At 41.1% G+C, this 27,491-nt stretch overlaps 1 protein-coding gene across 1 annotated transcript in view; it reads right to left on the bottom strand.

Annotated features, from left to right (window-relative positions):
* The window catches only part of LOC126281235 (poly(A) RNA polymerase gld-2 homolog A-like), a 156,062-nt gene that overhangs the window by 49,212 nt on the left and 79,359 nt on the right, over positions 1 to 27,491 (bottom strand). The window contains exon 8 of the mRNA XM_049980006.1: positions 26,228 to 26,356. Within this exon, the coding sequence (XP_049835963.1) occupies positions 26,228 to 26,356 (129 nt within the window). The remainder of the gene's footprint in view (positions 1 to 26,227; positions 26,357 to 27,491) is intronic.

Here is a 27,491-nt window from a genome sequence, read left to right as displayed (position 1 = left end):
ATATTGACCTATGTACGAGACGTGTTTTTTAAATAAGTACCGTTTTGCCACACCGCGGTTGCAGCGCTGGAGTAGGCGTTCTGCGCATGTGCTCTGGATGTCTACATCTGTTGTCTACGCACTGACGCCATTACAGTCTGATTCTTCCTTGTTTACTTTGTGTACTGAGTGTTTAAGATGCCTCTGATAATCTTGAGTCCCGAGGACTGTGACGTACGTGCTGTTATAAGATTTTTTAGTGCTAAAGATCTAAAAGGAATCGATATTCATCATGAGACCTGTGCAGTTTACGGACAAAACATTATGAATGATCGAATGGTAAGTAAGTAGGCGAGCACAAATGCGCATTATGAACAACGGAGTGGGTGTCCTTCAGTCGTTAATGAAAGTTTGGTGCAGGAAGTGGACAATACGGTGAGAGAAATCAAACACTTTACGATTTCCTCCTTGCGGGATGACTCCTAATGTTTCTTGTAGTGTTTTGTATGGCATTGTGACCAAGCACTTGAATTACCGAAAATTGTGTGCACGTTGAGTACTGAAAATGTTGATGGAAGTGCACAAAACCAAACGTTTTGACAGTGCATTGACTTTCCTTGAGCGGTACAACAACAATGGTGATGATTTCTTAAGCCAAATTGTTACAGGCGATGAAACATGGGTGGCCTACGTCACACCAGAATCAAAGCAACAGTCCTTGGACTGGCGGCATTCAGATTCACCCAGAAAAGTGAAGTTTAAGCAAACAATTTCTGCCCAGAAAATCATGTGCACAGTTTTTTGGGACAGAAATGGAGTATTGCTTGTGGAATTTCTGCCTCGTAATGAGACAATCAACACAGCAGCTTACTGTAAAACATTGCACAATCTGTATCGTTCAATCCAAAACAAAAGACATGGCAAATTGAGAAAGGGCATCGTTTTCCTGCAAGACAATGCCCGTCCGCATGTGGCAAATCAGACCAAAGATCTCATCACATCTTTTCGATAGGAAACTCGAAATCATCCTCCATACAGCCCCGAACTTGCGCTCAGTGACTACCACCTGTTACTGCACTTGAAGAAACACCTCGGCGGTCAGCGTCTACAAGACGATGAAGTCAAAACAGTGGTGATGCAGTGGTTAACAAGTCAGGTGGCAGGCTTCTATGATGGTGGTATTCAAAAACTGGTACAACGTTATGACAATTGCCTCAATATTGACGGAAATTATGTAGAAAAGTAGATTAAGGTACAGTCTTTCATGTAAAAATATCTTAGCACGTCTTTTAATTTCAAAACGGTACTTAAAAAACATGCCTCATATCTGAAACTTGGGTAATTAAGAAAAGAGGTGTAAGCAGATTACAGGTGTGTGAAATGAGGTTCCTCTGAAGTGGGTTAGGAATAACACAGAGAGAGGGGATGAGGAATGAAGGGTAAGGGTAATAATGAAAGAGGATAAAAACATCAAAGATAAGATGGTATGGGCACTTAGAGAATGGAAAAGAAGAGGATTTCCATGATGGTACACAAAATGGAGATTCAAAGTAAACGACCAAGTGGAAAATTAAGAGACAGATGGCTGAAATGTGTGAAGGAATGTGTTACAAAGCCAGAACTGGGCCAGAGTAAACACAGAGATATGGTGGGAGAACAGGACTAAATGGCAAGACTCGCATTCCAAACGGACCCAGCCTGGCACTGGAAACTGTTCAAGATGATGATGATAACAACAATGGTGATATTAATGGAAAATATTTGTACCACCTTCATTTCAGTGCAGACACTGTCCTATTTATCTCTACTGTGGAGAAACTGTAACAACTGAAAAATAAATAACTTAACAGAACAAGCTTGAAAGTGAGCCTGAAAACCAACTAATATATTTTTTTATTCATTTATGTGTTTATTTCATCTGGCAAGATGAAAAAAGTGAACAATCAATATCAACAGTGAAGTCATACAACCACCTGAAGAGTTTCCATATTTAAGACAACTGTAAACAGTGAATGAATGGACAGCAAGAACTACAAAAGAAGAGTAAAAATTGCCTGGTGTGCATTTCACAAAATAAGCAGAGTTTTCAAAACTAAGCTTTTCATATGTCTGAAAAGAGAAGTGTACTATCTGTGTGTCTATCAGTTTTGTCTTAAGGCATGCTAAATACAAAACCCATAAAAAATGTTTCTCAGCTAACATTGTAGACATGCATGTGGTTGGGGGGGGGGGGGGGGGGGGGGGAGATTACTATAAGACATATGGATCAGGGAACAGACTGGAATGAAAGGCTAAATTATAAGTCAGGTGAAGTGTACATGGACCCGGGAAGTCTCTTACTGTATTTCTAGAAATCACAAAAGGACTGATATGGTGAACTATTGGAAAATATACATGTGACAGTAGAAAAGCACAGAATTAGAACAAATGTATATGAAAGGAGACTGTAATATATGAAAGACTGAAGGCAGCCTTTATCTAGCAGTGGATTTTGAATAACTTTTAGTCCACACAATTAAAGGTTTTGGCAAATATGTCATTTACCTTCATTAGTGAGGTCAAAACAGCATCATTGGAATGTCACAAGGAACAGTTTTTAAAAAGGTATTCCTTAGAAAGGCATTTTGTATTAAGACAACCATCTATCAAACATGGAGGAAACTGGGAGAAGAAGTATAATGCAAAACTTGCTCCTCAGCCTCTAATTTTGTAATGGCTTATGCTGTTGCATATGCTGAATAATAAAACTTAATCTAAATTCCAAATGTACATTAGTAAGAGGAGAAAGAGGCTAGCCAAAGTCAGAACAAGGGTTGATTGGTATTTGCATGATCCATGGAGTGTAACTGTAATACACATTGTCAGTGAAAAATACAACATGCTGACCATTTGCATGATTTTCTTATGCCACTTGATTCTTCACACTAGTGGGTAAGTAGAGAAATTTTTGTGGGGGAATACCTCACTCATTTCCATGTTACACTAATGCTGAGCAACGGATAATGTCTGTCTGCCCCCCATTTTTTTTTGGTCCCGCCCCCCTTCTTCGAGTATCACATTTATGAAAGTTACTGTTCTCTATCTGTAGTTTTAAAGAAACAGAAAATCTACTGGCACCAGAATTACAACTTTAAGCTTAGCTTTCAGACAATGCCATCCTTTAAAGCTAATCATCAAACATCTCTGAACCTTTTAGACATGTATGTGGTACAATTCAGGAAGCAAAAGAAAAAGACATTTGGAAATTAAAATAAGCTATAAAAATTAGCACATGCAGAAAATGAATCCATCAAACTTCAACGGCTAAATCTAGATAAGAATTTTGACTGAAATATGCTGCTTCGGTACCTATGGAGTAAATTATATTGTTCTATGCCATTAAATGTGCCCAGACAGCAATTGCACAGCACTTCCAGGTTTCAGGAAAGTGCATCAGCCCAAGATCGAACCCACCCTGTGAATTAACGATGTGGGCCAGTGAGCCAGCCAGCATGGATGTGGTTATTAGGCTGTTTCCCATGTCCCACTTCAGTTACACAATACATGAAACTTTCAAAAAATGTTCTCACACCTCCACATGGGATAACACTAGATGCAGACAAATGGGGTACCCTATCCCATGGGGATAGGGGTGGTGAAAGGACAGACATTCAGAAATCCTCTACTACTAACACAGCCAAATCTAGATTAACATGCCAAGTCCATGAAGACATAGGATAAAAGGCAGGAAAGAGATGATGATTCCACAAGAGATTAGTGAATGAAAATAGGAAAAATGTCAACTTTCTAGCATTTTCAGAATATGTTTCATGTCCAAAATCCCTTCCCTACAGCTTAGGCCTTTGTGGCAAACGAATCTGCTCCAGTGCTGAATCCCTGAACCATTACACCAACAACCTGAAAACAGCTTTCGCATCCCGCAACTACCCTCCCGACCTGGTACAGAAGCAAATAACCAGAGCCACTTCCTCATCCCCTCAAACCCAGAACCTCTCACAGAAGAACCTCAAAAGTGCCCCACTTCCCAGGACTGGATCAGACTCTGCATGTGGCTCTCCAGCAGGGATACGACTTCCTAAAATCCTGCCCCAAAATGAGATCCATCCTACATGAAATCCTCCCCACTCCACCAAGAGTGTCTTTCCGCCGCCCACCTAACCTTCTTAACCTCTTAGTTCATCCCTATGAAATCCCCAAACCACCTTCCCTAACCTCTAGCTCCTACCCTTGCAACCGCTCCCGGTGTAAAACCTGTCCCATGCAGCCTCCCACCACCATCACCTACTCCAGTCCTGTAACCCGGAAGGAGTACACGAACAAAGGCAGAGCCACGTGTGAAAGCACCCACGTGATTTACCAACTGACCTGCCTACACTGTGACGCTTTCAATGTGAGAATGACCAGCAACAAACTGTCCATTCGCATGAATGGACACAGGCAGACAGTGTTTGTTGGTAATTAGGATCACCCTGTGGCTAAACATGCCTTGGTGCACGGCAAGCACATCTTGGCACAGTGTTACACCGTCCGGGTTATGTGGATACTTCCCACCAACACCAACCTATCCAAACTCCGAAGATGGGAACTTGCTCTTCAGTATATCCTCTCTTCTCAATAACTGCCAGGCCTTAACCTCTGCTAATTTCAAGTTGCCGCCACTCATACCTCACCTGTCTTTCAACAACTTCTTTGCTCTGTACTTCCATCTCGACTGACATCTCTGGCCAAACTCTTTGCCTTTACAAATGTCTGCTTGTGTCTGTGTATGTATGGATGGATGGATGGATACGTGTGTGTGTGTGTGCGCGCGCTTATATACCTATCCTTTTTCCCCCTAAGGTAAGTCTGTCTGCTCCCGGGATTGGAATGACTCCTTACCTTCTCCCTTAAAACCCACATCCTTTCATCTCTCCTTTTCCTTCCCTCTTTCCTGACGAAGCAGCCACCGGTTGCGACAGCTCGAAATTCTGTGTGTGTGTGTGTGTGTGTGTGTGTGTTTTTTATTCATTGTGCCTATCTACCGGCGCTTTCCCGCTTGGTAAGTCTTGGAATCTTTGTTTTTAATATATATGGGCAGAGATTTTGTAGTATCATGTTTCGCTGCTAGGAGCGCATAGAGTGAATGTTCCAAAATCTGGAAGCCAAGTGCCATCAGGAGGTCATGACTAGTTTCGGCAGAGTTTACAGTGACAACTGCGTTGTGTGACTGTCACTTTTGCAATGACTTACTTCAATGAACAGCATGGGACAATGAAAGTCTGCCTTTTTGCTCATAAAAAGTGGAACAAAACCTCTTGAAATGGAAGGATGATGCTATGGGGAAAATGCATGTGTTTGAGTGGTTTTCATTTCAAATATGGCTGATGACAAACCTCATTCTGGTCACCCTTCCATAGCCTGAACACACAAAAACATTGAAAGCATTTGAGCGATCATCAATTGACAATGCAAAAGGCCAACTGAAGAAATTGTGGAGCCGTAGAGAGTGAGTGAGTTCAGTGCAGCAAATTGTGACAAGATTTGGGAATGAAAAGGGTGGCTGCCAAATTTGTGCCACGAATGCTGACTGCTGAACAAATATAACGTCTTGCAGAAGCATGCTGTACTTTCACAGAAATGTCCTGAAACGGTCTTAACTTTTTTTTTTTCAAAAACTATCATATGTAACTAAACTTTGTGCTATGCTTACCATCCTGAAACAAAGCAAAAATCAAGACACTGGAAGACTTCCAAGTTCGCCTCACCCCAAGAGAGCTCATTCAGCATTTGTTCTGCAGGGTCAGACAGCTAACCACGCTTTCTACATGGAAGATATGAAAAAAGATTGCCCGAGAGTGTGCAGCAGAAGTGGCCTGATTTGTGGCAGATGGGTGACTCATTTTCCCATCATGACAATACGCCTGCTCACACAGCCTTGTCTGTACGACAGTTCTTGTCAAAAATGTTATGACCTCTGTTCCTCAACCCCACACTCAACCATCATTGGTCCATACAACTGTTTTTGTCTCCTAGAATGAAGAAAGACCTCAAAGGAACGTGTTTTGCTGACGCTGTAGTGAAGAAAAAATGGTGGAGGCACCATCAAGCATTACAAAAGACGAATTTAAACTATGTTTTGGAAAATGAAATAATAGTTTAAACAAGTTTATTAATGCAAGCGGAGGTGAATGATGATTTGTGCTTAAAATGTGAATAAACAAGTTAAAAAATATATAGAACTTGCTGATCCATAAATCATGCACCAATAATGCAGCCAACATTAAGATACTGAAGCAGAATTTTATTAATAAAGCAGTTGCATGTTATTTCTCACCATGACGTAACTAAGGCTCTATATAGTACACACAGCTTTGAGGTACCTTTTATTGAGACACTACTATCGTAACTAGGGCAACCAGAAATCAATTATGAAGTCCAGAAACCCTGTTGAATCTTTCATATTCAGAAATATCCCTCGAGTCAAAAAATAAATTTAGAAAAAGACAGGAGTAGTTTACTTTAACATCAATTTACTTCACAGTAAAAAAAAAAAATTGAAAATATATTAATTCCACTTTTTCAACATATTTGTCACAAGCTGCAACAGAAAGATAACTGGAAGAGAAGTAACAATAAGGAAATCCATATAAAAAATGAAAGAATATGCTGAACAGCTAACAGCTGAAAGTACACTAGTCATGACAATGCCATAAAGCATTTCACTTGAAACACCTCCTTAAGGAACACAGTTTCATCCAAATCTGTCAATTACACTTACTCAACTCAGTGTTCACGGAAGTGTGGGGATAAAAACAACGTGAAATAGACAGACAACACAAAGCCTTGTCAATCGCAATGTCAAACAAAGCATATGAGGATTCAATTTTTAAGATAGAAATTGCTAAAATGTTGTCTTGTTTGGACTAAGTCTTTCTTAACAACTTGTGTAATGGGACACTTTGGTAACTGCTTACTGCCTCCCTCCACAAATTCAAAAATTGTTCTTCATACATCAATGATCAATAATACTTATCTCTCCTTTCTCAGAGCTGAATTACAAGACCACTGTCTATCATTTCATTATCATGACAGAATAATGGTTCTTGGCTGGCAAGAGCAGTAGCCCTGGCGGGTATAGTTCACTCACACACACTGCATTTTCTAATGGTTGTGACGGAAGGTTATCTTGTCCACCATTCAGGACAACATATTTTCCACTATGCTGCAGTCTGCTGCATGAAGCATTATGTTGCATAGCATTTTCTTCTTCAGCTACGTAATTCAAACAACAACAACAAATTTTAGTTAACAAAGATACAGCAGCCATTCTTATATCCTGCAAACCATTCATATTTCCGAACACAGAATTTGTCTAAATATCCACATCTGCAATTGTACTCCTCAACCCACCTTGTGATTGTTGTAGAACAATACTTCAGATACCACCAGGATTTTCCATGACCTCAACCCTCCCTCTTCTTGCCGTCCAAATTGTGAATGGTGTATGAGAAAACAAATTCCTTTATTTATAATGTAGGAAAAGATAGATTGCTACTTACCATAATGAAGACACTTCAAGTTGCAGACAGGCATGATTAAAGGCCACTCACTTAAAGCTCTCGACCACAGTCTTCGTCAGTAATGTGTGTCCCCTTTACTGGTGAAAGCTGTGGCCGAAAGCTGTGGGTGAGTGCCTTTTAATCGTGCCTGTCTACAACTTGACGTGTCTTTTTTATGGTAAGTAGCAAACTACAGGTATCTTTTCCTACATTGTTGATATTCCAACCTGGAGTTTCCATTGTTTGAAATTCCTTTATTTGTTGCATTTTATTTTTTGTTCCTGAAGGACAAGGCACTACCCAGTACAAACAGTATATCTACAATAGCAGTTAACATGGGCTTCTGAAGAGTGACATTACATTACTTTGTAGCATGCAATCTACACTTCTTGCACAAACGTTCGTCTATAAACATCAGTGTGGTATTTTTTGCGTCCCTAATTGCAAGTCTTTTCCATTTCTTTTGTCGTCATCGTCGTATTCAGTCCTGAAACTGGTTTGATGCAGCTCTCCATGCTAATCTATCCTGTGCAAGCTTCTTCATCTCCCAGTACCTACTGCAACCTACACCCTTCTGAATCTGCTTAGTGTATTCATCTCTTGGTCTCCCTCTACGATTTTTACCTCCACACTGCCCTCCAATGCTAAATTTGTGATCCCTTGATGCCTCAGAACATGTCCTACCAACCGATCCCTTCTTCTTGTCAAGTTGCCCCACAAACCCTTCTTCTCGCCAATTCTATTCAATACCTCCTCATTAGTTAAGTGATCTACCCATCTAATCCTCAGCAACAATTTGTCCACATTATTTGGACTGTTGAGCTCCGTAGCCGTGGATAATGACATAATAATCCTCAGCATTCTTCTGCAGCACCACATTACAAAACCTTCTAATCTCTTCTTGTCCAAACTATTTATCATTCATGTTTCACTCCCATACATGGCTACACTCCATACAAATACTTTCATAAATGAGTTCCTGACACTTAAATCTATACTCTATGTTAACAAATTTTTCTTCTTCAAAAACACTTTACTTGCCATTGCCAGTCTACGTTTTAAATCCTCTCTACTTCAACCATCGTCAGCTATTTTGCTCCACAAACAGCAAAACTCATCTACTACTTTAAGTGTCTCATTTCCTAATCTAATTCACTCAGCATCACCTGACTTAATTCGACTACATTCCATATCCTCATTTTGCTTTTGTTTATCTTCATCTTATATCCTCCTTTCAAGATAGTGTCCATTCCGTTCAACTGCTCTTCCAAGTCCTTTGCTGTCTCTGACAGCATTACAATATCATTGGCGAACCTCAACATTTTTATTTCTTCTCCATGGATTTTAATACCTACTTCGAATTTTTGTTTTGTTCCCTTTACTGCTTGCTCAATATACAGATTGAATAACATCGGGGACAGACTACAACCCTGTCTCACTCCCTTCCCAACCAATGCTTCCCTTCCATGCCCCTCATCTCTTATAACTGCCATCTGGTTTCTGTACAAATTGTAAATAGCCTTTCGTTCCCTGTATTATACCCTGCCATCTTTAGAATTTGAAAGAGAGTATCCCAGTCAACATTGTCAAAAGCTTTCTCGAAGTCTACAAATGCTAGAAGCGTAGGTTTCCCTTTCCTTAATCTTTCTTCTAAGATAAGTCGTAGGGTCAGTATTTCGGCGGAATCCAAACTGATCTTCCCCGATGTCGGCTTCTACCAGTTTTTCCATTCGTTTGTAAAGAATTCGCATTAGTATTTTTGCAGCTGTGACTTATTAAACTGATAGTTCCGTAATTTTCACACATGTCAACACCTGCTTTCTTTGGGACTGGAATTATCATATTCTTCTTCAAGTCTGAGGGTTTTTCACCTGTCTCGTACATCTTGCTCACCAGATGGTACAGTTTTGTCAGGACTGGCTCTCCCAAGACTGTCAGTAGTTCCAATGGAATGTTGTCTACTCCTGGGGCCTTGATTCGACTGAGGTCTTTCAGTGCTCTGTCAAACTTCACGCAGTATCGTGTCTTCCATTGCATCTTCATCTACATCCTCTTCCATTTCCATAATATTGTCCTCAAGTACATCACCCTTGTATAGACCCTCTATATACTCCTTCCACCTTTCTGCTTTCACTTCTTTGCTTAGAACTGGGTTTCCATCTGAGCTCTTGATATTCATACAAGTGGTTCTCTTTTCTCCAAAAGTCTCTTTAATTTTGCTGCAGGCAGTATCTATCTTACCCCTAGTGAGATAAGCCTCTACATCCTTACATTTGTCCTCTAGCCATCCCTGCTTAGCCATTTTGACTTCCTGTAGACCTCATTTTTGAGACGTTTGTATTCCTTTCTGCCTGCTTCATTTACTGCATTTTTATGTTTTCTCCTTACATCAATTAAATTCAATATTTCTTCTGTTACCCAAGGATTTCTACTAGTCCTTGTCTTTTTACCTACTTTATCCTCTGCCGCCTTCACTACTTCATCCCTCAGAGCTACCCATTCTTCTTCTTCTGTATTTATTTCCCCCATTCCTGTCAATTGTTCCCTTATCCTCTCCCTAAAGCTCTGTACAACCTCTGGTTTAGTCAATTTATCCAGATCCCAGCTCCTTTAATTCCCACCTTTTTGCAGTTTCTTCAGTTTTAATCTACAGTTCATAACCACACATCTGCCCCTGGAAATGTCTTACAATTTAGAACCTGGTTCCTATATCTATGCATTACCATTATATAATCTATCTGATACCTTCTAGTATCTCCAGGATTCTTCCATGCATACAACCTTCTTTTATGATTCTTGAACCAAGTGATAGCTATGATTAAGTTATGCTCTGCACAAAATTGTACCAGGCGGCTACCTCTTTCATTTCTTACCCCCAATCCATATTCACCTACTATGTTTCCTTCTCTCCCTTTTCCTAATACCGAATGCCAGTCACCCATGACTATTAAATTTTCATCTCCGTTCACTACCTGAATAATTTCCTTTATCTCATCATACATTTCATCAATTTCATCATCATCTGCAGACCCAGTTGGCATATAAACTTTTACTACTGTAGTAGGCGTGGTCTTCGTGTCTATCTTGGCCACAATAATGCGTTCACTATGCTGTTTGTAGTAGCTTACCCACATTCCTATTTTTTTATTCATTATTAAACCTACCCTCCCATGAACCATGGACCTTGCCGTTGGTGGAGAGGCTTGCATGCCTCAGCGATACAGATAGCCGTACCGTAGGTGCAACCACAGCGGAGGGGTATCTGTTGAGAGGCCAGACAAACGTGTGGTTCCTGAAGAGGGGCAACAGCCTTTTCAGTAGTTGCACGGGCAACAGTCTGGATGATTGACTGATCTGGCCTTGTTACACTAACCAAAATGGCCTTGCTGTTCTGTTACTGCGAACAGCTGAAAGCAAGGGGAAACTACAGCCGTGTTTTTCCCGAGGGCATACAGCTTTACTGTATGATTAAATGATGATGGCGTCCTCTTGGGTAAAGTATTCCGGAGGTAAAATAGCCCCCCATTCCAATCTCCGGGCGGGGTCTACTCAAGAGGATGTCGTTATCAGGAGAAAGAAAACTGGCATTCTACGGATCGGAGCGTGGAATATCAGATCCCTTAATCGGGCAGGTAGGTTAGAAAATTTAAAAAGGGAAATGGATAGGTTAAAGATAGATAAAATAGGAAATAGTTAAGTTCGGTGGCAGGAGGAACAAGACTTCTGGTCAGGTGACTACACGGTTATAAACACAAAATCAAATAGGGGTAATGCAGGAGTAGGTTTAATAATGAATAGGAAAAAAGGAATGCAGGTAAGCTACTACAAACAACATAGTGAACGCATCACTGTGGCCAAGATAGATACAAAGCCCACACCTACTACAGTAGTACAAGTTTATATGCCAACTACCTCTGCAGATGACGAAGAAATTGAAGAAATGTACGATCAAATAAAAGAAATTATTCAGATAGTGAAGGGTGACGAAAATTTAATAGTCATGGGTGACTGGAATTTGGTAGTAGGAAAAGGGAGAGAAGGAAACGTAGTAGGTGAATATGGACACTTCGTTCAAGTATCATAAAAGAAGGCTGTATACATGGAAGAAGCCTGGAGATACTGACAGGTTTCAGATAGATTATGTAATGGTAAGACAGAAATTTAGCAACCAGGTTTTAAATTGTAAGACTTTCCAGGGGCAGATGTGGACTGACCACAATCTATTGGTTATGACCTGTAGATTAAAACTGAAGAAACTGCAAAAAGGTGGGAATTTAAGGAGATGGGACCTGGCTAAACTAAAAGAACCAGAGGTTGTACGGAGTTTCAAGGAGAGCATAAGGGAGCAATTGACAGGAATGGGGGAAAGAAATACAATAGAAGAAGAATGGGTAGCTTTGAGGGATGAAGTAGTGAAGGCAGCAGAGGATCAAGTAGGTAAAAAGACGAGGGCTAGTAGACATCCATGGGTAACAGAAGAAATATTGAATTTAATTGATGAAAGGAGAAAATATAAAAATGCAGTAAATGAAGCAGGCAAAAAGGAATACAAACGTCTCAAAAATGAGATCGACAGGAAGTGCAAAATGGCTAAGCAGGGATGGCTAGAGGACAAATGTAAGGATGTAGAGGCTTATCTCACTAGGGGTAAGATAGATACTGCCTACAGGAAAATTAAAGAGACCTTTGGAGATAAGAGAACCACTTGGATGAACATCAAGAGCTCTGATGGCAACCCAGTTCTAAGCAAAGAAGGGAAGGCAGAAAGGTGGAAGGAGTATATAGAAGGTTTATACAAGGGTGATGTACTTGAGGACAATATTATGGAAGTGGAAGTGGAAGAGGATGTAGATAAAGATGAAATGGGAGATACAATACTGCGTGAAGAGGTCGATAGAGCTCTGAAAGACCCGAGTCGAAACAAGGCCCCGGGAGTGGATAACATTCCATTAGACCTACTGACGGCCTTGGGAGAGCCAGTCCTGACAAAACTGTACCATCTGGTGAGCACGAGGTATGAGACTGGCGAAATACCCTCAGATTTCAAGAAGAATATAATAATTCCAATCCCAAAGAAAGCAGGTGTTGACATGTGTGAAAATTATGGAACTATCAGTTTAATAAGTCACAGCTGCAAAATACTAACGCGAATTCTTTACAGACGAATGGAAAAACTGGTAGATGCAGACCTCGGGGAGGATCAGTTTGGATTCCGTCGAAATGTTGGAACACGTGAGGCAATACTGACCTTACGAATTATCTTAGAAGAAAGATTAAGAAAAGGCAAACCTACGTTTCTAGCATTTGTAGACTTAGAGAAAGCTTTTGACAATGTTGACTGGAATACTCTCTTTCGAATTCTGAAGGTAGTAGGGGTAAAATACAGGGAGCGAAAGGCTATTTACAATTTGTACAGAAACCAGATGGCAGTTATTAGAGTCGAGGGACATGAAAGGGAGTCAGTGGTTGGGAAGGGAGTGAGACAGGGTTGTAGCCTCTCCCCGATGTTATTCAATCTGTATATTGAACAAGCAGTAAAGGAAACAAAAGAAAAGTTTGGAGTAGGTATTAAAATCCATGGAGAAGAAATAAAAACTTCGAGCTTCGCCGAGGACATCATAATTCTGTCAGACACAGCAAAGGACTTGGAAGAGCAGTTGAACAGAATGGACATTGTCTTGAAAGGAGGATATAAGATGAACATCAACAAAAGCAAAATGAGGATAATGGAATGTAGTCGAATTAAGTCGGATGATGCTGAGGGAATTAGATTAGGAAGTGAGACAATTAAAGTAGTAAAGGAGTTTTGCTATTTGGGGAGCAAAATAACTGATGATGGTCGAAGTAGAGAGGATATAAAATGTAGACTGGCAATGGGAAGGAAAGCGTTTCTGAAGAAGAGAAATTTGTTAACATCGAGTATAGATTTAAGTGTCAGGAACTAATTTCTGATAGTATTTGTATGGAGTGTAGCCACGTATGGAAGTGAATCATGGACGATAAATAGTTTAGACAAGAAGAGAATAGAAGTTTTCGAAATGTGGTGCTACAGTAGAATGCTGAAGATTAGATGGGTAGATCACATAACTAATGAGGAGGTGCTGAATAGGATTGGGGAGAAGAGAAGTTTGTGTCACAACTTGACCAGAAGAAGGGATTGGTTGGTAGGACATGTTCTGAGGCATCAAGGGATCACCAATTTCGTATTGGAGGGCAGTGTGGAGGGTAAAAATCGTAGAGGGAGACCAAGAGATCACTACACTAAGCAGTTTCAGAAGGATGTAGGTTGCTGTAGGTACTGGGAGATGAAGCAGCTTGCACAGGATAGAGTAGCATGGAGAGCTGCATCAAACCAGTCTCAGGACTGAAGACCACAACAACAACAACAACAACATTAAACCTACTCCTGCATTACCCCTATCTGACTTTGTATTTATAACCCTGTATTCGCCTGACCAAAAGTCTTGTTCCTCCAGGCACCAAACTTCACTAATTCCCACTGTAACTTTAACCTATCCATTTCCCTTTTTAAATTTTCTAACCTACCTGCCCGATTAAGGGATCTGACATTTCAAGTTCCGATCCGTAGAGCGCCAGTTTGCTTTCTCCTCATAACGACGCCCTCTTGAGTAGTCTCCGCCCAGAGATCCGAATGGGGGACTATTTTACCTCCGGAATATTTTACCCAAGAGGATGCCATCATCATTTAATCACACAGTAAAGCTGCATGTCCTCGGGAGAAATTATGGCTTAGTTTCCCCTTGCTTTCACCGTTCGCAGTACCAACACAGCAAGGCCGTTTTGGTTAGTGTTACAAGGTCAGATCAGACAATCATCCAGACTGTTGCCCCTGCGACTACTGATAAGGCTGCTGCCCCTCTTCAGGAACGACACATTTGTCTGGCCTTCCAACAGATACCCCTCCGTTGTGGTTGCACCTATGGTACGGCCGTCTTTATCGCTGAGGCACGCAAGCCACCCACCAACGGCAAGGTCCATGGATCATGGAGGTAGCCATTTCTGTTAAGGTTTATTAATCTCTGAATTCACACTTTTGCACATTTGAACTTCAATGCAGATTGTTGGGCTACTCTTACCTCAAGACACTATAATGTACATTTTGAATTTAAAACCAATGTAACTTCTATAAGATATGGTTTGTTACTCAGTCTCTCCACAAATACCACTTGTTATCAGTCTAAAGACTAGTTTGATGCACTCCTCACACTAGTGTATTCTGTAAATTATTTATATAACTATTTCACCCTACATTTACTTGAACAGGATTACTGTTTTGACCTTGATCCCATCTACTGCTTTCACCCTCCATAACCCTATCACCCTTTGTGTAACATATGAAGTTGATAGATATTTTTAATTGTAAGATCAGTTTCAGTCAGAGATCATTTTTCAGCATGTGTTGTTCAGCATTATGAATGCAGTAAAATTTTCATGCAAAATGGATGTCTGTAAATTGTAGTAAAATACAAGCTAACAGCAGGTCAGTATCTCCCTCTCCCTCGCGCACACACACACACACACACACACACACACACACACACACACACACACACGTGAAAATATAACAGTTTTAAATAAAATTTTGTTATGCAAAGGCAGACGCATGGCATGTCAATTACACATTGTTGTTGTTGTTGTTGTTGTCGTCTTCAGTCCTGAGACTGGTTTGATGCAGCTCTCCATGCTACTCTATCCTGTGCAAGCTGCTTCATCTCCCAGTACCTACTGCAACCTACATCCTTCTGAATCTGCTTAGTGTACTCATCTCTCGGTCTCCCTCTACGATTTTTACCCTCCACGCTGCCCTCCAATGCTAAATTTGTGATCCCTTGATGCCTCAAAACATGTCCTACCAACCGATCCCTTCTTCTAGTCAAGTTGTGCCACAAACTTCTCTTCTCCCCAATCCTATTCAATACCTCCCCATTAGTTACGTGCTCTATCCACCTTATCTTCAGTATTCTTCTGTAGCACCGCATTTCGAAAGCTTCTATTCTCTTCTTGTCCAAACTAGTTATCGTCCATGTTTCACTTCCATACATGGCTACACTCCAAACAAATACTTTCAGAAACGACTTCCTGATACATAAATCTATATTCGATGTTAACAAATTTCTCTTCTTCAGAAACGCTTTCCTTGCCATTGCCAGTCTACATTTTATATCCTCTCTACTTCGACCATCATCAGTTATTTTACTTCCTAAATAGCAAAACTCCTTTACTACTTTAAGTGTCTCATTTCCTAATCTAATTCCCTCAGCATCACCCGATTTAATTTGACTACATTCCATTATCCTCGTTTTGCTTTTGTTAATGTTCATCTTATATCCTCCTTTCAAGACACTGTCCATTCCGTTCAACTGCTCTTCCAAGTCCTTTGCCGTCTCTGACAGAATTACAATGTCATCGGCGAACCTCAAAGTTTTTACTTCCTCTCCATGAATTTTAATACCTACTCCAAATTTTTCTTTTGTTTCCTTTACTGCTTGCTCAATATACAGATTGAATAACATCGGGGAGAGGCTACAACCCTGTCTCACTCCTTTCCCAACCACTGCTTCCCTTTCATGCCCCTCGACTCTTATGACTGCCATCTGGTTTCTGTACAAATTATAAACAGCCTTTCGCTCCCTGTATTTTACCCCTGCCACCTTTAGAATTTGAAAAAGAGTATTCCAGTCAACATTGTCAAAAGCTTTCTCTAAGTCTACAAATGCTAGAAACGTAGGTTTGCCTTTTCTTAATCTTTCTTCTAAGATAATTCGTAAGGTCAGTATTGCCTCACGTGTTCCAACATTTCGACAGAATCCAAACTGATCCTCCCCGAGGTCTGCATCTACCAGTTTTTCCATTCGTCTGTAAAGAATTCGCGTTAGTATTTTGCAGCCGTGGCTTATTAAACTGATAGTTCGGTAATTTTCACATCTGTCAGCACCTACTTTCTTTGGGATTGGAATTATTATATTCTTCTTGAAGTCTGAGGGTATTTCGCCTGTCTCATACATCTTGCTCACCAGCTGGTAGAGTTTTGTCAGGACTGGTTGTCCCAAGGCCGTCAGTAGTTCTAATGGAATGTTGTCTACTCCGGGGGCCTTGTTTCGACTCAGGTCTTTCAGTGCTCTGTCAAACTCTTCACGCAGTATCGTATCTCCCATTTCATCTTCATCTACATCCTCTTCCATTTCCATAATATTGTCCTCAAGTACATCGCCCTTGTATAAACCTTCTATATACTCCTTCCACCTTTCTGCCTTCCCTTCTTTGCTTAGAACTGGGTTGCCATCTGAGCTCTTGATATTCATACGCGTGGTTCTCTTCTCTCCAAAGGTCTCTTTAATTTTCCTGTAGGCAGTATCTATCTTACCCCTAGTGAGATAAGCTTCTACATCCTTACATTTGTCCTCTAGCCATCCCTGTTTAGCCATTTTGCACTTCCTGTCGATCTCATTTTTGAGACGTTTGTATTCCTTTTTGCCTGCTTCATTTACTGCATTTTTATATTTTCTCCTTTCATCAATTAAATTCAATATTTTTACACATCCATAAAATAAAGAAATAAAATGGCAAAGAACTTATATAACACCTACTATTATCTTTGCAATGAAATTTTCAATATATTTTTGTTTTCCCATTCTAGTAGTTCATTCAAAGTGAAATGTTCACACCACGGCAGACAAAACAACTAGCTTGCCTCTCTCTCATACAGACACAGAAATACAGCTAAATATGTTGAGAAACAGCCACCGAAAATGGATGCAATACTTAATTCGTTAAAAATCTATAGACATGAAATTGGAACTGTAAAATAAGTAGGAGAGAAATAACCTTAATAAATGAAGAGAAAAAAGAAACCAATATATGCAGTCATAGCACATAGCAGACAAACTAAGCTACATCCAAATATACTATGAAGAGAGAGAGAGAGAGAGAGAGAGAGAGAGAGAGAGAGAGAGAGAGAGAGAGAGAGTTTTTTTTTCCCTCATCTCCTCCCACACTACTGGACCAAGTTCAATCAAACTTGGTGCACACATCCATTACTGCGAGGCAGCAATTGCTGTAGGGGTAAGAACTGTCTATCTATCAAAGGGGTGAAAAGAAGTGTATCCCACGACAAATTCCCAGACTCTATTCATCCAGTATTTGGGAATGAAAGCACTAAGACACTTGAGAAAACCTTGACACACAATTTCAAACCTTTACAGTTTTTTCCTCATTTACAATCCCTACAAAATGATGAAAGGAAAAAAAAATGTTTATTGCTTACTACTTTCCCACCAGTCAAGCAGTAAAAGTACCGCATGAAGCATCACATAGCTTATTACTTTTTTACTACAAACTGTATGCATGACCCATTTTACAGACAGTATGTACATAAACCACTGAATGTAAGTGAAAAATAATGTTCGCAGACAATATCCCTGTATGCCACATACAATATTATATCATTTTACGACACAGTTCAGGCAACGTAACATCATGAACATTAAGCACAAAGCCAGATGCCGCATAGTACAAGTAGGAATGCATGGCTGTAAATAAATACTTGGGCAACACCGGGTTTCTCTGGTAGTATTTAACATAAGAGGAATAAAAATTGGTTTTCGGACTGGTAATACAATGCAATCCAATTCAGGAGGCTAATCTAATACGATACTCCACTACCAACAATCAAACATACGTAGAATACAGTGCAGCAATTGCAATAAATTTTACATTGCACAACTGGTAGAAAAGAATGTATACAATATAAAGAACAGTGTAACACTAACAAAAAGCAACCCATTGATATTTGCTACAAATTTAAGGAACATATGGCAAGTAATAGACAAAACTGAAAAATATTTCTATTCTACACAAAGCAGACAAAGCTAGCCATACGGACCTCATGAAAGAAACACTTCTTCAAACTATGTTACACATACAAATTTCATTTTGACTTAACATCTTTCAATGAACAACAAAAAACATAATGAAAATTGTCATTATTTTTTATTACAAAGATATTATTCACCATAATGACAATTCTTTGCCATTTTATTTTATATATTGTTTGGATATTCGTATTTGCATCTACCTATCCATAACGAAATATTATTTATAAAAATTATATTTTGACATTTGTTTCATGGTATACATAACACGTACTATTAACAAAAATTTGTAAGTACTGCTTCTATTTTACTATAATATTCAAATATCCTTTTTGCATAAAAATTGTCCTGTCTTATAATGTTGTCCAACAGGTACTCGAAAATGGTCTCCAACAATCTGGTCATATAATTAAAAGTAAATTATTCAGCATTGTCACATGTTACATAATGTCATTTTTCCAATACATCAATGCTGTGAACACAATCAACAAAAACTTTTCTTTACTTACCCATTCTTTTACTTATTATTAATCCAGTGATGGACTGCAAAAGTTTAATTAACTAGGTAATTAATTTTTGTCAAAAAGGTCGATCTTCAGCTCTTGCGTAAATCCAGTATACTATCAATTTGCATCACTGCATGTATACACTGATCAGCCAGAAGATCAAAACACCAACCTACTACTGATATTAACCCATTCAGGTGACAGCAGCACCACCTGGTGAGGAATGACTGAGTCAGAGAGAAGCACGATGAATATAGTATTAGCAAATGTGCTGTCCATGTGTAGAATGGTGAAGGTGCACATTCTATTTGATTGTGACTGATGTCAGATTGTGACGGCCCAGAGGCTCAGCATGAGCATTTCGGAAACTGCACAACTTGTCAGCTGTTCAGGGAGTGCTGTGGCAAATGTCTTCAACACATGGCAAAACCAAGATGAAACCCGGCATAGACATCATGGCGTTGGGCAGACATGCCTCGTACAGGTATTTCACATTGTAGGCTGGACATACTAGTAAAACAGGACAGGCGGTGAACTGTAGAAGTGGTAAATTACACTTTCATGCTGAACAGAGTAGAAGTGTGCCTGAACACCCAGTGCACTGAACACTTCTAACACTAGGCCTCCGAACCCGGCAACTCATCCATGTGCCAGTGTTAACACGACAACATCAGCAACTACGAGTGAAATGGGCACGTCACCAACAGCAATGGATATTGGCGCAGTGATAATGCATAGCACGGTCTGATGAATCCCAATACCTTCTTCGTTATGCCAGTGGGAGGGAGCAAATCTGTGTCTGCCAGGGAAACAGCTCCTTAATGCCGGTACTGTGGGATGGAGACAAGCGGTTCCATTACACTCTGGAGAACACTCCAGTGGAGTTCATGCAACGCACCATGACAGCCAAGGAGTATCTTACATTGGTTGGACACCTCTTAACCCCTTCATAACAATCAAGTTTCCCAACGGCAGTGGCATTTTTCAACAAGATAATGTGCCATGTCACAAGGCCAGGAGCGTTATGGAGTGTTCGAGGAACGCAATGGTGGGTTCCAATCGTTGCACTGACCTCCCCAACTCTGCAGATCTGAACCTGAACGAACACATCTCGGATGTGTTTGAACATGTTGTCAGAGCTCCTTGCCCCCCTGCATTAGGTCTCACAACATGATAAGCAATAGATCACCACATAAAGAAACTGCTTTTGTTGAAGAAGGCTTCTGTAACTGTAAATAGCAACAGAACAGTTCAAAAGCCAACAGAGGAGTCACTTTCACTGAGAACCTACACAACTTAATCAGAAACATGGAAACATCATAATACCTGTCATCAGCCAATTCATGCAACGTGTGTCTACTGATGAGAAGGAAGCTGGAACCTCTTTGCTAACAATTATCTCTTCACACAAGTTTCTAGACCAAACAGGAAATAACCTTAAAGGTTATGGAACAATTACAAGAAACCTCATGAAACTTCTTAATGAGTGGGAGAATGATGTACTAGAACTTAAAATCTGGTTGAAGTGTTGACAGGTCACACTGATGCCAACAAAATACTGGAAATTAGGGTTCTCACAAGACATTGTGCACCAACCAAAAAATTTTCCATTTTATTAAATTATGGCGTAATTAACAATAAATGTGGCTGGCCAGGAGCAGTTTACTCTTTGTGTATATTATGTATGTTTGTACAGTCTGCTACATGCCAGGGAGCAAGTGCTAGTAACAAATACACCGTTCTAAGACTCTCACCAAGAACTGATTTTTTTTGATAGTGCAGCCAAGTCCCGCCAAAGATAATTATGTGCATGTAGATGTTATGTTACCACTTGGTGTTGACAAGATGAATCAAAACTGAAAGCTCAGAGTTATACTAAATTGTCCAAGCCAATGAACTATAATTGTAAAATCTTTGGAACATTTCAGGGAAGGCTGAACAACAGGTCGAGAAAACAGAGACTGAATGCAAGACCTCAAAGCCGAAAGACAATCCATCCTATGGGGCTACATGAAGCAGCCCAAAAAGTTTGAGACTTTTTTGTGTGTAACAGTCACTAATTAATTATATATTAAAAACAAAGATTCCATGACTTACCAAATGGGAAAGCGCTGGTAGATAGACAGAATTTTAAAAAAATAAAAAAACAAAAAAACACACAATATTTCAACTCCTATCCCTAATCAAAGTTCTCAATCTTTCCCACATCCACACCGGCTGTTCAGAGCATCCTCCTACACACCAACCACAAATTAGCACGGTATGCCACCCTCCACCTCAAAAAACTATTCAATCTCCTGGTTTCCCACCTCCGGAAAGACAACTCACTCACCCTCCACAACCTTTCCAACAAACCTCAACCTCCTCTCATTGCACACCCAGTCTCTCCCATCTACTAAATCTCCCACTTCCAGCTCCACTCCTCTCAACACCTCAAAATTCTAGTCAACACAATCTGGAACCACAACACCCTAATTCAGTAGTTAACCTTTCCTCCAAACCTCTCTCCCAATCCGAAACCTCTGTCCTATCCAAAGGCCTCACCTTCAGCCCCACTTCCAGATTTAACCAAACTGCCCTTGTCAAAGATTTACTGTCGTACACTCGTAGTCTCTGCTGGAAATATCACTTTGCCACAAAGAAAAATAATCCTGATCCCACTCCTAATGATCAAACTCCCCAAGACACTATCCAAATTGAACCCTGCCTGGAACAGTACCGTCCTCCATCACAGTGGGACCCACCTCCTCTTCCTCAAAATCACCCTCTCCAAACCTTCCAGGAATTTCTCACTTCCAGCCTTTCCTCTCAATCTTTCTTGAAAAACCTTAATCCTACTTCTAACATCACCACAATCGAAGCCCAGGCTATCCGTGATCTGAAGGCTGACCGATCCATCATCATTCTTCCGGCTGACAAGGGTTCCACGACCGTGGTACTTTATCGTCGGGAGTATGTGGCCGATGGACTGCGTCAGCTTTCAGACCACACGACATACAAAGTTTGCCAAGGTACTCCCATTCCTAATGTCCAGGCGGAGCTTCAAGGAATCCTCAGAACCTTTGGCCCTCCTACAAAACCTTTCACCTGACTCCATCAACCTCCTGACCCCACCGACACCTCGCACTCCTACCTTCTACCTACTTCCTAAAATTCACAAACCCAAACATCCTGGCCACCCCATTGTAGCTGGTTACCAAGCCCCCATAGAACGTATCTCTGCCTACGTAAATCAACACCTTCAACCCATTACATGCAGTCTCCCATCCTTCATCAAAGACACCAACCACTTTCTCGAAAGCCTGGAATCCTTACCCAGTCTGTTACCCCCGGAAACCATCCTTGTAACCATTGATGCCACTTCCCTGTACACAAATATCCCGCACATCCAGGGCCTCGCTGCAATGGAGCACTTCCTTTCACACCGATCACCTGCCACCCTACCTAAAACCTCTTTCCTCATCACCTTAGCCAGCTTCATCCTGACTCTCTACTACTTCACTTTCAAAGGCCACACATACTGACAATTAAAGGGAACAGCCATGGGTACCAGGATGGCCCCCTCGTATGCCAACCTGTTTAGGGGTCACTTAAAGGAAGCCGCCTTGGTTACCCAGGCCTGCCAACCCAAAGTTTGGTACAGATTTATTGATGACATCATCAATATCTGGACTCACAGTGAAGAAGAACTCCAGAATTTACTCTCCAACCTCAACTCCTTTGGTTCCATCAGATTCACCTGGTCCTACTCCAAAACCCATGCCACTTTCCTCGACATTGACCATCTGTCCAATGGCCAGCTTCACACATCCGTCCACATCAAACCCACCAAGAAGCAACAGTAATTTCATTATGACAGCTGCCATCCATTCCATATCAAACAGTCCCTTCCCTATAGCCTATGCCTTCTTGGCAAACTTATCTGCTCCAGTCCTGAATCCCTGAACCATTACACCAACAACCTGAAAACAGCTTTCGCATCCCGCAACTACCCTCCTGACCTGGTACAGAAGCAAATAACCAGAGCCACTTCCTCATCCCCTCAAACCCAGAACCTCTCACAGAAGAACCCCAAAAGTGCCCCACTTGTGACAGGATACTTCCCGGGACTGGATCAGACTCTGAATGTGGCTCTCCGGCAGGGATGCGACTTCCTCAAATCCTGCCCCGAAATGAGATCCATCCTTCATGAAATCCTCCCCACTCCACCAAGTGTGTCTTTCCGCCATCCACCTAACCTTCGTAACCTCTTGGTTCATCCCTATGAAATCTCCAAACCACCTTCCCTACCCTCTGGCTCCTACCCTTGTAACCACCCCCCCCCCCCGGTGTAAAACCTGTCCCATACACCCTCCCACCACCACCTACTCCAGTCCTGTAACCCGGAAGGTGTACATGATCAAAGGAAGAGTCACGTGTGAAAGCACCCATCTGATTTACCAACTGACCTGCCTACACTGTGACGCTTTCTATGTGGGAATGACCAGCAACAAACTGTCCATTCACATGAATGGACACAGGCAGACAGTGTTTGTTGGTAATGAGGATCACCCTGTGGCTAAACATGCCTTGGTGCACGGCCAGCACATCTTGGCACAGTGTTAAACCGTCCAGGTTATCTGGATACGTCCCACTAACACCAACCTATCAGAACTCCGGAGATGGGAACTTGCCCTTCAATATATCCTTTTTCCCCGTTATCCACCAGGCCTCAGTCTCCGCTAATTTCAAGTTGCTGCCACTCATACCTCACCTGTCATTCAACAACATCTTTGCCTCTGCACTTCAGCCTCAACTGACATCTCTGCCCAAACTCTTTGCCCTTAAATATGTCTGCTCGTGTCTGTATATATGTGTATGTGTGTCCCATGTGGAATGTTTCTTTCTATTTTATTTATATCACTATTGAATTGTTTAGACTATGCAAAGAACTGTGGTGATCACTACAGAATCCAAATTTTAACGTAGCTTGTGTGAAACATTATGTAGGTATTTTAAAAGCTGCTCTTGTGGAACATACTGTTAGAAAAACACTAGTATTATTGTAGTAACCTAAATCTGAAGTACTCAAATATTTCATGGCAAAGAGAAATACCAGAGTGAATTAAGTACACAGCTAAACATCATCTGACCCTGAAGAACTGTTTCATGGACAAAGATTTAAGGGAGGTTTATTTGAAATTTTTGAACTCTTTCCTAATGAGACTGGTTGAAGACACAATAGAGAGACAATAGAGAGACTATCCCCACCTTTAGAAGATTGTCATCACGTGAAGTTTGATGTTCCTCCACCTGCTACTGCCTGCCACCCCTTACACACACACACACACACACACACACACACACACACACACACACACACACACACACACACACACACACACCACACAGTAAAGAAGTATAGCCATTTATCACTTTCTCTTTAGGCAGATTAACCACTTGAGACCATTTGTTGAGGTGAACTATTATATCCCAATGCCCCAGAGACACCGCCAACAAGATCCACAAAATATGGAACATAAGTCAACAAAGGCCATCACATGTCTGGACAAGCCAATACAGTGGAATGTGACTATTTGAGAGATTTTGTGTTCTCCCTCCTCCTCCTAGATAGGTTTCTATCATTTCTACAATGCACCCACCCTCTCCTTCTCCCTCACCCACCTTAGCATGCTACTGAAACTCCAAAACATGTTCCTTGTAACTTCAACGCAATTGCAGTTGATAACTGGCAGCTTTGGACAGCCTCCAAGATCAGGAATTCTAAGTTCATCACACCCAACTTAACACACACTGATTAAGTCCTTCCAGAGCTCTATATTTAGTTACACATGGGAAGCACATGTTCAAGGAATACACTAAATGAGGTACAAATTAATTTTGCCAGAACTTCAGGATAATACACTGTTCCCTGGCACTCAAAAATCACCATCCTTTATGCCACATACAGAAGAGCCTCAGTCTTCCTTGGTAATAGCAAATGTGATGACGTCAGGCTGTGCTTACCTGGTTATCACTAAGGTCTTAATGATGAAGCAAGTGTTTGGTATCAGTAATGATGAATGATGTAAGGGTTGTCTGAAAAGTCACTAACAGCTCAACAAACCTTTTGGTTCTTGTTCCTATTCAGTCATTAGCAACTTCTCACAAATAGTGAGTAGAAATTATCTCATGTTTAAATAATCAAATTCTTTCAGCAAGTGTTTGACACTCTTGCCCATGTATCCAATATCACTCAGTGATCTCCCTTTGTGAATGTGTCACCTGCAGTGGCTGTAAGATTTTTTTAACCCCTTGACATTAAATCCCAAGTTATCAAATTTTTATTCTTTTGACAGAAACTCAAAATCCCAAATGTACTAAAGAATCTTAATAACAGAGCTTCAAAAAAATAAAAACTTGCTTACACCAGTTTCAGCGCTGATAAGTGCTCAGCACCAGAGAGCATTTGGTCATACATTTGTAGACTGGCTGTCATTTTTTGGTTGAGCTAGTTGCCATTAGATATCCTTCTCATTGTGTACAGCTTTGGATACTCGACAACAAATTTCGCGCTTTCATCTTATGTCCTGTATTATTGTTCATGCAGGGCTTTCTAGAAAGGATGGCAATAGTGATCCTGAGTTTAACATTGAATTTAGCAGCTCACAAAATGGAAGAAGAATGTGATGTTACTTCATTTGAGACAAAGTGACAACAGCTGCATATGTAGGGTGGCTGAATGTGTGTTACTTAAGGTGGTGACGATAGCATTAGGGATAGGAGTTCCACTAAATCAAGAACTTTGAGGTAGTCAAAAGCTTGGTGAATGCTGTCTTTCAGGTTTATAAAATCTAAGTGGTAATAGTTGAGAACAAGAGTATAGATTTATTGCTAAGTTCACTGCAGCAATACGTTTGTTAGAGGGGAGGGGGTGCCCACACACAAAAAGACGGATCATGGAACCTGTTTCTGGTTAAGATACTGACTTGGTAGGCAATCAGTAAATTTTGAATACTCCAACAACATATGCAATTATGGGTACCAAAGCTGTAGAACAGGGAACAGGGATTCTGATTCGGAACAAATGGTAACTGGTATATTGTAAAACAAAGTGGCATATCCCGTCTTGTAGCACTCCGAGCCTGGAAGAGGATAGGACACCAGAGATGAACAACTGATCTGAAGCAAATTATTGCAGCAGCTGTAAGAATACCATTTAGTTTTACAGTAAACATTTTTTTTAAAAAAATTGTGATGTTATCAACAAAATAAAATTTAAACCTCTATTTTTCATGCACTAGTATTCAGATTATTTTAATTTAGTACTTACATTGCAAAAAGTGAATTACCATCAACACTAAGGAATAACTTGATATTGTCATGTTCTTTGCGTCATTTATGTTATGGGCATGGGCCCAAAGTTTCACAATTAACACAAGAGGTCGAACTCTCCAATCCACTGTAACAAAGGGAAACCATATTGTAGTATTAGCTCAGACTTTTTCAAGCAAACAATGCAACTGCATAACTGTTCATAATGCTATAATATGAAAAATGCATTTAAATCTCTTTTAAGTTACACACTGGGAGCATCCAGTCAGAAGATTGGGGAGGGGGGGGGGGGGGGGCAGGGGCAGGTAGAGTGTGGGCGGGGAGGGGGAGGGAGAGTGATAGAGTGAGTGTGTGTGTGTGTGTGTGTGTGTGTGTGTGTGTGTGTGTGTGTGTGTGTGTGTGGGCACGCGCACACGCGGGGTAGTGAGAGTGTGCACAGGATTGGGGGTGTGAGAGTGTGGGCAGGATGGGGGAAGTAAGAGTGTGCGTGCGGGATGGGTTGGCTTGTGGGATTAAAGGGTCCAGACTGCTACACTCATCGGTCCCTTTTTCCAAAACTCAAAAACGAACAAAGGAAAAGACAACAGACGACACAGGACAAGAAAGACCGACAGAGACCAGACAAAAGAAATTAAAATCACAGAGTGTGTGACAGGGGTTGGCCGACCACAGATACAAAAAAGGAAAAGCCAACTATCGAGGAACACATTACAAGCTCAGTCTAAAATCGTAGGCCGAAGGCCAGACTCGACGCAAGAAAACATAACACACACTCAGATTAAGTGATAAACCCCTGCCCGAATAAAATGCAAAACTAAGCCTGCCATGGCAGTGTGATTTGTTAAAAGGGCAAGGAGAGTGTCAGGCAGTGCGAACATCTGTCTGAACACAGCTAAAAGAGGACACTCCAACAAAATGTGGACCACCGTCAAAATGGATCCGCAACGACAAAGGTGGGTCCTCATGTCACAATAAGTGGTCGTGCGTCATCCATGTATGCCCAGTGCGCAGCTGGCAGAAGACAACAGATTCCTTGCGAGAGACCTGCAAGGAGGAGCGCCACACGCCGGTAGCCTGCCTGATGGCCCAAAGTTTGTTTCGTGAAGGCAGGGCGCGCCATTCAGTGTCCCAAAGTTCGAAAATTTTGCAGCATAAGACCGCTCGCAAATCAGTCTCCTGGAGGCCAACGTCCAGAAATGGTTTACATGTGGCCTGTTTGGCCAGGCGGTCCATATGTTCACTGCCTGGTATCCCAACATGGC

The sequence above is a fragment of the Schistocerca gregaria genome, chromosome 7 (assembly GCF_023897955.1).
Source record: "Schistocerca gregaria isolate iqSchGreg1 chromosome 7, iqSchGreg1.2, whole genome shotgun sequence".
Lineage (NCBI taxonomy): Eukaryota > Metazoa > Arthropoda > Insecta > Orthoptera > Acrididae > Schistocerca > Schistocerca gregaria.
This window is presented reverse-complemented; position numbering and strand designations above follow the sequence as displayed.